Source organism: Vidua chalybeata, chromosome 32 (genome assembly GCF_026979565.1).
Source record: "Vidua chalybeata isolate OUT-0048 chromosome 32, bVidCha1 merged haplotype, whole genome shotgun sequence".
In the NCBI taxonomy this organism is placed as follows: Eukaryota; Metazoa; Chordata; class Aves; order Passeriformes; family Viduidae; genus Vidua; species Vidua chalybeata.
This window is the reverse complement of record NC_071561.1, coordinates 767,485-778,840: the sequence shown is the minus strand read 5'-3', so window position 1 is coordinate 778,840 and position 11,356 is coordinate 767,485. Positions and strand designations below refer to the sequence as shown.

The 11,356-nt window shown below is 58.7% G+C and overlaps 2 protein-coding genes and 1 long non-coding RNA gene across 4 annotated transcripts in view; 2 read left to right on the top strand and 1 right to left on the bottom strand.

The window, feature by feature from the left end:
* HCFC1 (host cell factor C1) overlaps positions 1–59 on the top strand; it is an 8,862-nt gene extending 8,803 nt beyond the window's left edge. The window contains exon 6 of the mRNA XM_053967979.1: positions 52–59. Within this exon, the coding sequence (XP_053823954.1) occupies positions 52–59 (8 nt within the window). The remainder of the gene's footprint in view (positions 1–51) is intronic.
* A 1,145-nt stretch (positions 60–1,204) lies between these two features.
* On the top strand, positions 1,205–3,737 carry LOC128801903 (uncharacterized). Its single transcript, XR_008435274.1, has 2 exons — positions 1,205–1,300; positions 3,359–3,737. It is a non-coding gene; the product is annotated as an uncharacterized LOC128801903 (long non-coding RNA).
* Positions 3,738–3,857: 120 nt separating this feature from the next.
* On the bottom strand, positions 3,858–11,303 carry TAFAZZIN (tafazzin, phospholipid-lysophospholipid transacylase). 2 transcript variants are annotated; one of them, XM_053968053.1, is made up of 10 exons: positions 10,883–11,303; positions 10,044–10,172; positions 9,405–9,450; positions 8,679–8,764; positions 7,471–7,551; positions 7,032–7,073; positions 6,397–6,459; positions 5,661–5,713; positions 5,067–5,144; positions 3,858–4,250 (listed from the first exon to the last, which is right to left on the bottom strand). In XM_053968053.1, exons 1-10 carry the CDS (start codon positions 10,989–10,991, stop codon positions 4,161–4,163), a joined length of 777 nt encoding a protein of 258 aa, XP_053824028.1. In that variant the 5' UTR covers positions 10,992–11,303; the 3' UTR covers positions 3,858–4,160. The 2 variants fall into 2 exon arrangements, with proteins under 2 accessions (XP_053824028.1, XP_053824029.1); XM_053968054.1 differs by lacking the exon at positions 6,397–6,459.
* Between the last annotated feature and the right edge of the window lie 53 nt (positions 11,304–11,356).

The window sequence follows — 11,356 nt, the reverse complement described above, 5'->3', positions numbered from 1 at the left end:
GGAATTTTTGGGATTTTGGGGGGAGTTAAAGGGGAATTCTGGCAATTTCAGGGGGCTAAAGAGGAATTTTGGGGATTTTTACAGAGGGTTAAAGGGATTAAAGGGGGATTTTGGGGGGGTTAAAGGGGAATTCTGGCAATTTCGGGGGGCTAAAGAGGAATTTTGGGGATTTTTACAGAGGGTTAAAGGGGGATTTGGGGGGGTTAAAGGGGAATTCTGGCAATTTGGGGGTTAAAGGGGAATTTTGGGGATTTTTACAGAGGGTTAAAGGGATTAAAGGGGGATTTTGGGGGGGTTAAAGGGGAATTTTTGGGATTCTGGGGAGAGTTAAAGGGGAATTTTGGGGATTTTAGGGGGGTTAAAGGGATTAAAGGGGGATTTTGGGGGGGTTAAAGGGGAATTCTGGCAATTTCGGGGGGTTAAAGGGGATTTTTGGGGGATTAAATGGATTAAAGGAGGTTTTTGGGGGCAGTTTAAGGGGAATTTGTGGGGGGGTTGGGGGAATTAAAGAGGAATTTGGAGATTTGGGGGGGTTAAAGGGGAATTTTTGGGATTCTGGGGAGAGTTAAAGGGGGATTTTGGGGATTTTAGGGGGGTTAAAGGGATTAAAGGGGGATTTTGGGGGAGGTCTCGGGGTATTAAAGTGGAATTTTGGAATTTTAGAGGGGTTAAAGGGGAATTTTTGGGATTTTAGGGAGGGTCTGAAGGGGTTAAAGGGGAACTTTGCGGGTCTGAGGCGTTTTTTGGGGGGAATTTTGTGTGGTTTGGGATAGCTGAAGAGGAATTTCGGGGGAGTTGAAGGGGAATTTGGGGAGTCTGAGGAAGTTAAAGAGGGATTTTGGGGGGGAATTTTGGCGATGAAAGAGGAATTTTGGGTGGGATTTTGGAGATTTTTTGGGGATTTGGGGGAGTCTGGGGGGGTTATAAGGAAGAATTGAACCCCCAGCAAATGGGACCATGAGGGGTTTGGGGTGGGGGGGGTCTGGGGGGATTTGGGGGTGTCAGGAAAAAATTCCCAAAATCCCCCAAAATCCCCCCAGCCCTGGAGAAGGCCGAGAGCAATGTGCAGGCCATGGGGGATTTGGGGGGGTTTGGGGGTGTCCAGGGGGGATTTGAGGGTGTCAGAGGGGACTCGGGAGGATCAGAAAAAATTCCCAAAATTCCAAAAATCCCCCAAAAATCCCCCAAAATCCCCCCAGCCCTGGAGAAGGCCGAGAGCGAGGTGCAGGCCATGCGGCGCCAGGCCCAGGGCCTGACCCGCGAGTACGACCGGCTGCTGGAGGAGCACGCCAGGCTGCAGGTACCCCAAAACACCCCAAAACCACCTCAAAATACCCCAAAAAATACCCTGGGGGAATCCCCAAAACCACCTCAAAATACCCCAAAAAAATACTCTGGGGGAATATCCAAAACACCCCAAAACCACCTCAAAATACCCCAAAAAATACCCTGGGGGAATCCCTAAAACATCCCAAAAACACCTCAAAATACCCCAAAAAATACCCTGGGGGAATCCCCAAAACCACCTCAAAATAACCCAAAAAATACCCTGGGGGAATCCCTAAAACATCCCAAAAACACCTCAAAATACCCCAAAAAATAACCTGGGGGAATCCCTAAAATCACCTCAAAATACCCCAAAAAAATACCCTGGGGGAATCCCTAAAACATCCCAAAAACACCTCAAAATACCCCAAAAAATACTCTGGGGGAATCCCCAAATCACCCCAAAACCACCTCAAAATACCCCAAAAAATAGCCTGGGGGAATCCCCAAAACACCCCAAAAACACCTCAAAATACCCCAAAAAAATACTCTGGGGGAATATCCAAAACACCCCAAAACCACCTCAAAATACCCAAAAAAATACCCTGGGGGAATCCCTAAAACATCCCAAAAACACCTCAAAATAACCCAAAAGATAGCCTGGGGGAATCCCCAAAACCACCTCAAAATAACCCAAAAAATACCCTGGGGGAATCCCCAAATCACCCCACAACCACCTCAAAATACCCCAAAAAATACCCTGGGGGAATTCCCAAAACACCCCAAAACCACCTCAAAATACCCCAAAAGATACCCTGGGGGAATCCCCAAAACCACCTCAAAATAACCCAAAAAATACCCTGGGGGAATCCCTAAAACACCCCAAAAACACCTCAAAATACCCCAAAAAATACCCTGGGGGAATCCCTAAAACATCTCAAAAACACCTCAAAATACCCCAGAAAAATACCCTGGGGGAATCCCCAAATCACCCCAAAACCACCTCAAAAAATAGCCTGGGGGAACCCCCAAATACCCCCAAAAATACCCTGGGGGAACCCCCAAAAATATCCCAAAAATACCCTGGGGGAACCCCAAAAAATACCCCAAAAAATACCATGGGGGAATCCCAAAAACACCTCAAAATACCCCAAAAGATACCCTGGGGGAATCCCTAAAACACCCCAAAAACACCTCAAAATACCCCAAAAAAATACCCTGGGGGAATCCCTAAAACCACCTCAAAATACCCCAAAAAATACCCTGGGGGAATCCCCAAAACACCCCAAAACCACCTCAAAAAATAGCCTGGGAGAACCCCCAAATACCCCCAAAAATACCCTGGGGGAATCTCCAAAACACCCCAAAAATATCCCAAAAAATACCCTGGGGGAATCGCCAAATCACCCCAAAAATACCCTGGGGGAACCCCCAAAACTACCTCAAAACCCCTCAAAATACCCCAAAATATACCCTGAAATTACCCCATAAACATCCCCAAAAATACCCCAGGGGGACCCCAAAAATACCCCAAAATACTCGGGGGGGACCCCAAAAAATACCCTAAAAATGCCCCTGAAAGACCCTGGGGGAACCCCCAAAAATATCCAAAAATTACCCCAGGTGATCCCTCAAATCTCCCCCAAACTTTCCCGGGCGATCCCCCCAAATCTGCCCAGTGGAACCCCCAAATCCCCCCCAGGGGATCCCCCAATTTTACCCTGAGTGACCCCAAAATTCCCCCCAAATTTTCCCCCACGGACACCCCAAAACCTCCTTGGGACCCCTTTAACACCCCCAAAATCCCCTCCAGGACCCCCCCCCAAACCCTTCCACACCCCCAAATCTCCCCATGCACCCAAAATTCTCCAGATCCCCCCTCAAATCGCCCCAAATTCCTCTGGTGACCCCCTCAATCCCCCCCCCCCTGCACCCCAAAACCCCCAGACCCCCCTTTTGGAAATCCCCCCCCATCAGGGGACACCCCAAAACCTCCTTGGGACCCCCTGAACCCCCCCAAATCCCTCTGGGGACCCCCCAAACCCCCCCCGTGCACCCCAAAACCCCCAGACCCCCCCTTTGCCCCCCCCAGGCCGCCCACGACGGACCCCGGGACAAGAAGGAGGAGTGAGGGGCGGGGCCACGCCAGGACACGCCCATCATCGCTACAAACCACGCCCACAACGGTTATAAACTCCACCCCTGGGACCAGGCCACGCCCTCCAAAAGCCCCTCCCGGACCAAGCCCCGCCCCCCCCCATTTTTGGGGGGCGTTCTGGCGTCATTTTTGGGACCGTCCCAGCTTTTTTTTGGGGTCCAAATCTCATTTTGGGGGGGTCCAGGCCTCGTTTTGGGGAGGCTGAACCCCCCCCTTTGTCCCCCCCCCTTCTTCCCGGGGGGGTTTTTGGGGGGCAGTGGGGACCCCCTCCCCTTTTTTGTGCTTCAATAAAATCACCTCGGGTTGGGTCTTGGTTGGTTTTGGGGTCCAAAATTCACTCCTGGGACCCCCAAATTTCCTTCCTATGACCCCAAATTCCATCCTGGCACCCCAAAATCTCCTCTGGGACCCCCAAAATCCCCCAGAGACCCCCGAGGTTCCACTTTCTTTTATTGGCACCGTGCACAGTTGGGGGGCTCGGAAGGCCAGGACCCCCCTCTATGGGGCAGAGGCTCCACCAGGGACCCCCTGCTGTGGGGCAAGACCCCCAGTTATGGGGCAAGACCCCCAATGATGGGGCAGGAGTCCTTTTCTATGGGGCAGAACCCCCCAGTTCTGGGGCAGAACCGTCAGCTATGGGGCAGAACCCCCCAGTTATGGGGCAGAACCCCAAATTATGGGGCAAAACTCCCATTCTGGGGCAGAACCCCCCCAGCTATGGGGCAGGGGGACCCCGCTATGGGGTGGGGTGCAGGGTCCGGGCGTGGCCCCGCAGAGCCTCGAATTCCCTCTGGACGAAATCGGTCAGGGCCTTGCGGAGCTCCACCTGTGGGGCAGAGCCACGGAGCTGTGGGGCAGGGCTGGGATCTGTGGGGCTGGAATCTGTGGGGCTGGGAGCCAGGGATCTGTGGGGCTGGGATCTGTGGGGCTGGGAGCCAGGGATCTGTGGGGCTGGGATCTGTGGGGCTGGAATCTGTGGGGCTGGAATCCAGGGATCTGTGGGGCTGGGATCTGTGGGCCTGGGAGCCAGGGATCTGTGGGGCTGGGATCTGTGGGGCTGGGATCTGTGGGGCTGGAATCTGTGGGGCTGGGAGCCAGGGATCTGTGGGGCTGGGATCTGTGGGGCTGGGAGCCAGGGATCTGTGGGGCTGGGATCTGTGGGGCTGGGATCTGTGGGGCTGGGAGCCAGGAATCTGTAGGACTGGGATCTGTGGGGCTGGGATCCAGCATTTTATGGGGCTGGGATCTAGGGATCTGTGGGGCTGGGATCTGTGGGGCTGGAATCTGTGGGGCTGGGAGCCAGGGATCTGTGGGGCTGGGATCTGTGGGGCTGGGATCCAGCATTTTATGGGGCTGGGATCTAGGGATCTGTGGGGCTGGGAGCTGGGGATCTGTGGGGCTGGGAGCCAGGAATCTGTGGGGCTGGGATCTGTGGGGCTGAAATCTAGGGATCTGTGGGATCCAAGGATCTATGGGGCTGGGATCTAAGGATTTATGGGGCTGGGATCCAGCGATTTATAGGGCTGGGATTTCAGGGTCAGAACCCCCCCCCCCCCCCCCAAATCTATGGGTTAATCACCCCCAAACCCCAAATGTCGGGGTCAGAACCCCCCCAGATGTGGGGGTCCCACCCCACACCCACCGTGGGGGTCCCCTCGCTGCGCAGCCGCTCCAGGAGGGGCCGGACGCTGAACGGGCGCCCCACGACCACCGTGATGTGCTGGGGGGAACGGGGTCAGTGGGAGCAGGGACCCCAAAAATCACAGAGACCCCCAAAATCTCAAAGATCCCAAAAATCCCAAAGAGATCCCAAAAAAATCCCACAGAGATCCCAAAAAGAATCCCATAGAAATCACAAAAAATGCCACAGAGATCCCAAAAATCACACAGAAATCCCAAAAAAAACCCAGAGATCCCCAAAATCTGAGATCCCTAAAATCCCACAGAAGTCCTAAAAATCCCACAGAGATCCCCAAAATCTCAGAGATCCCCAAAATCCCACAGAAATCCTAAAAATCCCACAGAGATCCCAAAAAGAATCCCATAGAAATCCCAAAAAATCCCACAGAGACTCCCAAAGTCCCAAAGAGATCCCAAAATCCCAGAGATCCCCAAAATCTCAGAGATCCCCAAAACCCCACAGAAATCCTAAAAATCCCACAGAGATCCCAAAAAAAAATCCCAGAGACCCCAAAACCCCCCAGAGACCCCAAAAATCCCCCCCAGCCCCCCTCACCTGCCCCACCCGGGGCACGTAGGGCCGGTGGTTGGGCAGAACATCGCTCATCCCTGGGGGGGGGGACACAAAATGAGGGGGGGGCACAACTGTGGGACCCCCCCCCACCACCCCAATATCGGGGACCCCCCCCCCCATGGCCATAAAATCCCACCCCGATCATCCCAAAACCCCCCAGAGCCCCCCAAAACCCCCCCTGTGCCCCCTCCCCAATTCCACCCCTTGTCCTTCCTGTGCCCCCCCCAAAACCCCCCAGACCCCTCCCCAAAAGCCCCCCCCAGTGTCCCCCCAGCCCCCCAAAATCTTCCCCTGTGTCACCCCAAAACCCCCCCAGACCCTTCCTGTGCCCCCCAAACCCCTGAGACCCCTCCCCAAAAACCTCCCCGGTGTCCCCAAGACCCCCCCAAACCCTTCGGTGCCCCCCCAGGAGCCTCCAAAACCCCGCTGGGACCCCCCCCCAAAATCTTCCCCTGTGCCCCCCAAACCCCTGAGACCCCTCCCCAAACCCCCCTTAGTGTCCCCCAGCCCCCCAAAATCCCTCAGTGCCCCCCCAAACTCCTCTGGGACCCCCCTCAAAATCCCCCCCGCTCTCCCCTATATCCTTCCTGTACCCCACAAATTCCCTTGGGACCCCTCAGACCCCTCCCCAAAATCCCCCCCCAGACCCCTCCTTTGCTCCCCAAGACCCCCCAAAACCCCCCCAGGACCCCCCAAAACCCCCCCGGACCCCCCTCACCCCCGTGCCACAGCGGGAGGATCACGGGGTCCCGGCGACACTCGGCCAGGAGGCGCCCGATGCCTGGGGGGGGGGGGGGGATTTTGGGGGGATTTTGGGGGGATTTTGGGGGAGCTTTGGAACCCTGGGGGGGCTTTGGAACCCCAGGAGGGATTTGGGGAGGGGGTTTGAGGTGGCACGGGGGGGTTTTGGGGTGATTGGAGGGAGTGTGGAGGAGTCTTCAGAACCCCTTGGTGGGAAATTCGGGAGGGATTTGGGAGAAATTTTGGGGGGCTCTGAGAGGGGTTTTATGGGATTTTTGGGGGGGCTTTGGAACCCCAGGAGGGATTTGGGGGGGGGTCTCAAAGGGGTCTGGGAGGTTTTGGAGGGATCTGGGAGGGGTTATGGGGATTTTTGGGGAGATTTTTGGGGCTTTTGGGAGGTTCTTGGGTGGGATTGGGGCATCTTTGGGAGGGTTTTGGGGGAAGCTGGGGCGGATTTTTGGGGTTCCAGGCGTTTTTTGGGAGGTTTGGGGTAGGATTGGGGGTTTTGGGGGGATTTTTGGGGTCCTAGGAGGTTTTTTGGCGGGTCTGGGGTTGGTTTGGGATTTCTGGGGGATCCCGGGGGGATTTTGGGATTTTTTTGGGGGGTCTCACCCCACTTGAATCGAGCGACCTCCTGGCCCAGGTTCACTTTACCTGGGGGATGAAATGGGGCTGGGGGGGTCGGGACCCCCAAAATTCCCCCCAGGAACCCCCAAGATCCCCCTGGGGACCCCAAAATCCCCCCAGGAACCCCCAAAATCCCCCCAAAATCCCTCCCAGCTCTTTCCAGCCCCTTCCCAGTCCCTCCCAGTCCTCCCCAATTTCTTCCCAATTCCCTCCCAGTTCCCTCCCAGTGCTCCCAGTTCCCTCCCAGTTCCCTCCCAGTGCTCCCAGTTCCCTCCCAGTTCCCTCCCAGTTCCCTCCCAGTGCTCCCAGTTCCCTCCCAGTCCCTCCCAGTGCTCCCAGTACCCTCCCAGTTCCCTCCCAGTCCCTCCCAGTGCTCCCAGTTCCCTCCCAGTGCTCTCCCAGTCCCTCCCAGTGCTCCCAGTACCCTCGGGGAACACGTGCACCCAGTCTCCCTGGTTGAGCTTTTCCAGTATAAAATCCATCCCCCGCTGGTAAACGCCGTCCCCTGCGGCACCAGTTCGGAACTGGGACCCTCCCAGTATGGACTGGGAGCAGCCCAGAGCAACCACGGCCCTCCCAGTATGGACTGGGACCTTCCCAGTATGGACTGGGAATGAGCCAGTGCCCCCCAGTACAGATTAGAAGCAGTCCAGTCCCTCCCAGTGCTCCCAGTTCCCCTCAATCCCTTCCCAGTCCCCCCAGAGTCCCTCCCAGTCCCTGTCCCAGTATCCCCAGTCCCCCCCAATCCACTCTCCCCCATTCCCCTCCCAGTCCATTCCTAGTTTGTCCCAGTCCCCTCCCAGTCCATTCCCAGTCCCCCCAGTCCCTCCCAGTGCTCCCAGTCCCCTCCCAATCCATTCCCAGTCTCCCCCATTCCCCTCCCAGTCCATTCCCAGTTTGTCCCAGCCCCTCCCAGTCCATTCCCAGTTTGTCCCAGCCCCTCCTAGTCACTCCCAGTCCCTCCCAGTGCTCCCAGTCCCATCCCAGTCCCTCCCAGTCCCTGTCCCAGTGTCCCCAGTTCCATCCCAACCCCTCCCAGTCCCCCCAATTCCTCCCAATTTGTCCCAGTCCCCTCCCAGTCCCTCCCAGTTTGGTCCCAGTCCCTCCCAGTCCCTCCCAGTTTGGTCCCAGTCCCTCCCAGTCCATCCCAGTTTGGTCCCAGCCCCTCCCAGTCCATTCCCAGTCCCTCCCAGTCCCTCCCAGTCCATCCCAGTTTGGTCCCAGCCCCTCCCAGTCCATCCCAGTTTGGTCCCAGTCCCTCCCAGTCTGGTCCCAGTTTGGTCCCAGTCCCTCCCAGTTTGGTCCCAGTCCCTCCCAGTCCCTCCCAGTCTGGTCCCAGTCCCTCCCAGTCTGGTCCCAGTTTGGTCCCAGTCCCTCCCAGTTTGGTCCCAGTCCCTCCCAGTCCCTCCCAGTCTGGTCCCAGTCCCTCCCAGTCTGGTCCCAGTTTGGTCCCAGTCCCTCCCAGTTTGGTCCCAGTCCCTCCCAGTCCATCCCAGTTTGGTCTCAGCCCCTCCCAGTCCATCCCAGTTTGGTCCCAGTCCCTCCCAGTCCATCCCAGTTTGGTCCCAGCCCCTCCCAGTCCATTCCCAGTCCCTCCCAGTCCCTCCCAGTGCTCCCAGTGCTCCCAGTTACCGCGGCACACGGGCACGCAGCGCCCCAGGCTGAAGAAGAGCGCGTGCAGCTCCCGCGTGAAGCAAATGTCCGCGGCCGTGGGGGTCCTGGGGGGGGGAAATGTGGGGAGGGGGCGCTGGGACCCCCAAAACAGCCCCGGAGACACCCCAAAAACAGCCCCAAAGACAGCTCAAAACCACCTCAAAAATAACCCCAGGACAGGACAAGAACAGCCCCAGGGACCCCAAAAATAACCCAAAGACCCCCAAAACCACCCCCAAAACAGCCTGAGGGACACCCCAAAAATAACCCCAGGGACACCCCCAAAACAGCTCTGGGGACACCCCAAAACCAGCCCAAAACCACCTCCAAAATAACCCTGGGACACCCTAAAAACATTCTCCAGGACACCCAAAAACAGCCCCAAGACACCCCCCAAAAATACCCCCGGGGACACCCCAAAAACACCCTCAAAATGCCCCCAGGGACCTCCGCAAAAACACCCCCCGGGACACCCCAAAAATAACCCAGAGACCCCCAAAACCACCCCCAAAACAGCCTGAGGGACACCCCAAAAATAACCCCAGGGACCCCCCCCCCAAAAAAAACCCAAACCAGCCCTGGGACCCCCCCAAAAACACCCCCAGGACCCCCCAGAATTCCCTGGGAACCCCCCAACCCCCCCCAGACTCTCTGGGGACCCCCCAAATCCCCCCCAGGACCCCCCAAATCCCCCCACCCCCCTACCAGCGCATCCTGGGCACGTTCCAGACGTGTCTCAGCTTCAGGGACCCTGGGGGGGTCACAGGGGTCATGGGGACCCCCCAAAAACCCCCAGGGACCCCCCCCAAACCTTTCAGACCTCCCCCAAATTCCCCAGACTGCTCGAGGACCCCCAAAGACCACCCAGGACCCCCCCCCAAAACCCTTCAGACCCCCACAATGCCCCCCCAGCCCCTTTTAGGACCACCTGGGGACCCCAAAATCCCCCGAGACCACCCAAACACCCTCCAGACCCCCCTGAGACCCCCCCCAAAACCCTTCAGACCCCCTTGGGACCACCCCAGCCCCTTTTAGGACCCCCAAAATCCCCCTGAGACCCCTCCAAACACCACCCAAACCCCCTTGGGACCCCCCCCCCCCCAAACACACTCTAGACTCCCCTGGGGACCCCCCAAAACCCTTCAGACCCCCCTGAGACCCCCCAAAACCCTCCAGACCCCCCTGAGACCCCCCCCAAAACCCTCCAGACCCCCCTGAGACCCCCCCCCAAAACCCTTCAGACACCCCACAACGTCCCCTCAAGATCCCCCTGGGGACCCACCAAAGCCCCCTGAGACCCCCCCAAACCCCCCCCAGCCCCCTCTAGGACCCCCCCCCAGGTACCCCAGAGGTGGGGGTCGTCCATGCAGGAGGCGTGGTTGGACAGGGTCAGCAGGGGGGTCCCGGGCCCCCTCCTCTCCACCAGCTCGTGCAGCACCTCGGCGTTGTGCACCCGCAGCCGGTTCAGGTACCCTGGGGAGGGGTCCCGGGGGGAGAGGGGGGGCTTAGGAGGGGTCCCAAGGGCTCGAAGAGGGAGATTTGAAAAGGTTTGGGGGGGGGTCCTCAGAAAATCCTAAAGACTCGAAGGAGGAATTTGGGGGGGCCGGAAGAGTTTTAAGGGGGGTCTTGGGGGGGTCGTAAAGGGTTGAAGGGGGAATTTTGGGGGGGGTCTGAAGAGTTCTGGGGGGGTCTTGGGGGGGTCCCCAGAGGGTCCTAAATGGTTGAAAAAGGAATTTGGGGGGGGGTCTGAAGAGTTTTCGGGGGTCCCCAGAGGGTCCTAAATGGTTGAAGGAGGAATTTTGGGGGGGTCTGAACAGTTTTGGGGGAGTCCCAAAGGATCTGGGGGTCCCCAGGGCTGTTTGGGGAGGGGTCCCAAATATATTTGCGGGGGTCCCGAGGATCTGAAAGGATTTAGGGGGTCCCAAACGTATTGGGGTGGGAGGTCTGAAAAAATTAAAGGGATGAGACCCCCCCCAAATTGGGTCTGGGTGGCCTGGGGGTGACGGGGGGGTCCAGGCGCTATTTGGGGGGGGGGGTCTCCCCTCAAACCCGGGATTTGGGGGTGGTTTCCCCTCAGAACCGGGATTTGGGGAGGGGTTTTCCCTCAGAGCCGGGATTTGGGGGGGGGTCTCTCCCTCAGAACCCCAGAATTTTGGGGGGGGGGGGGGGGGGGTGTCACTCACGGGTCCACACGCAGCTGTAGGTGCCCACCAGGCCCGTGACCACGCGGCTCGCCAGGGCCCAGCGCCGCGAGGGCTCCGCGGGGAACGGCCACTGCACGGCCAGCGGCATCCTCGGGGGGGGCACCGACCCCCGGCCCCCCCCGGGACGCCCCCGGGACCCCCCAAAATCCCCCCCGGCCGCGGTGTCCGCCGCGCTGCCGTAAAGCGCGCCGGACGCCCCTCAGGCTGTCGTACAGCCCGCCGTCAAGCGAGGCGCGCTCCGAGCAGCGCCGTGGCGCGGCACAAAGGAAGGAGCGGGGGGAATTCGGTGCTCGCGGAGCCGCCTCGGAGGCAGCGGGACCCCCCCCCCCACCGGGGGTCCCCCCAAAACGCTCTCGGGACCCTCCCGGGACCCCCGGCCCGCTGCCGTAAAGCGCACCGCTTGCCCCGCTGCCTTGTCGCAAACTCGGCGGGCGGGAGGACCCGGGGCAGACG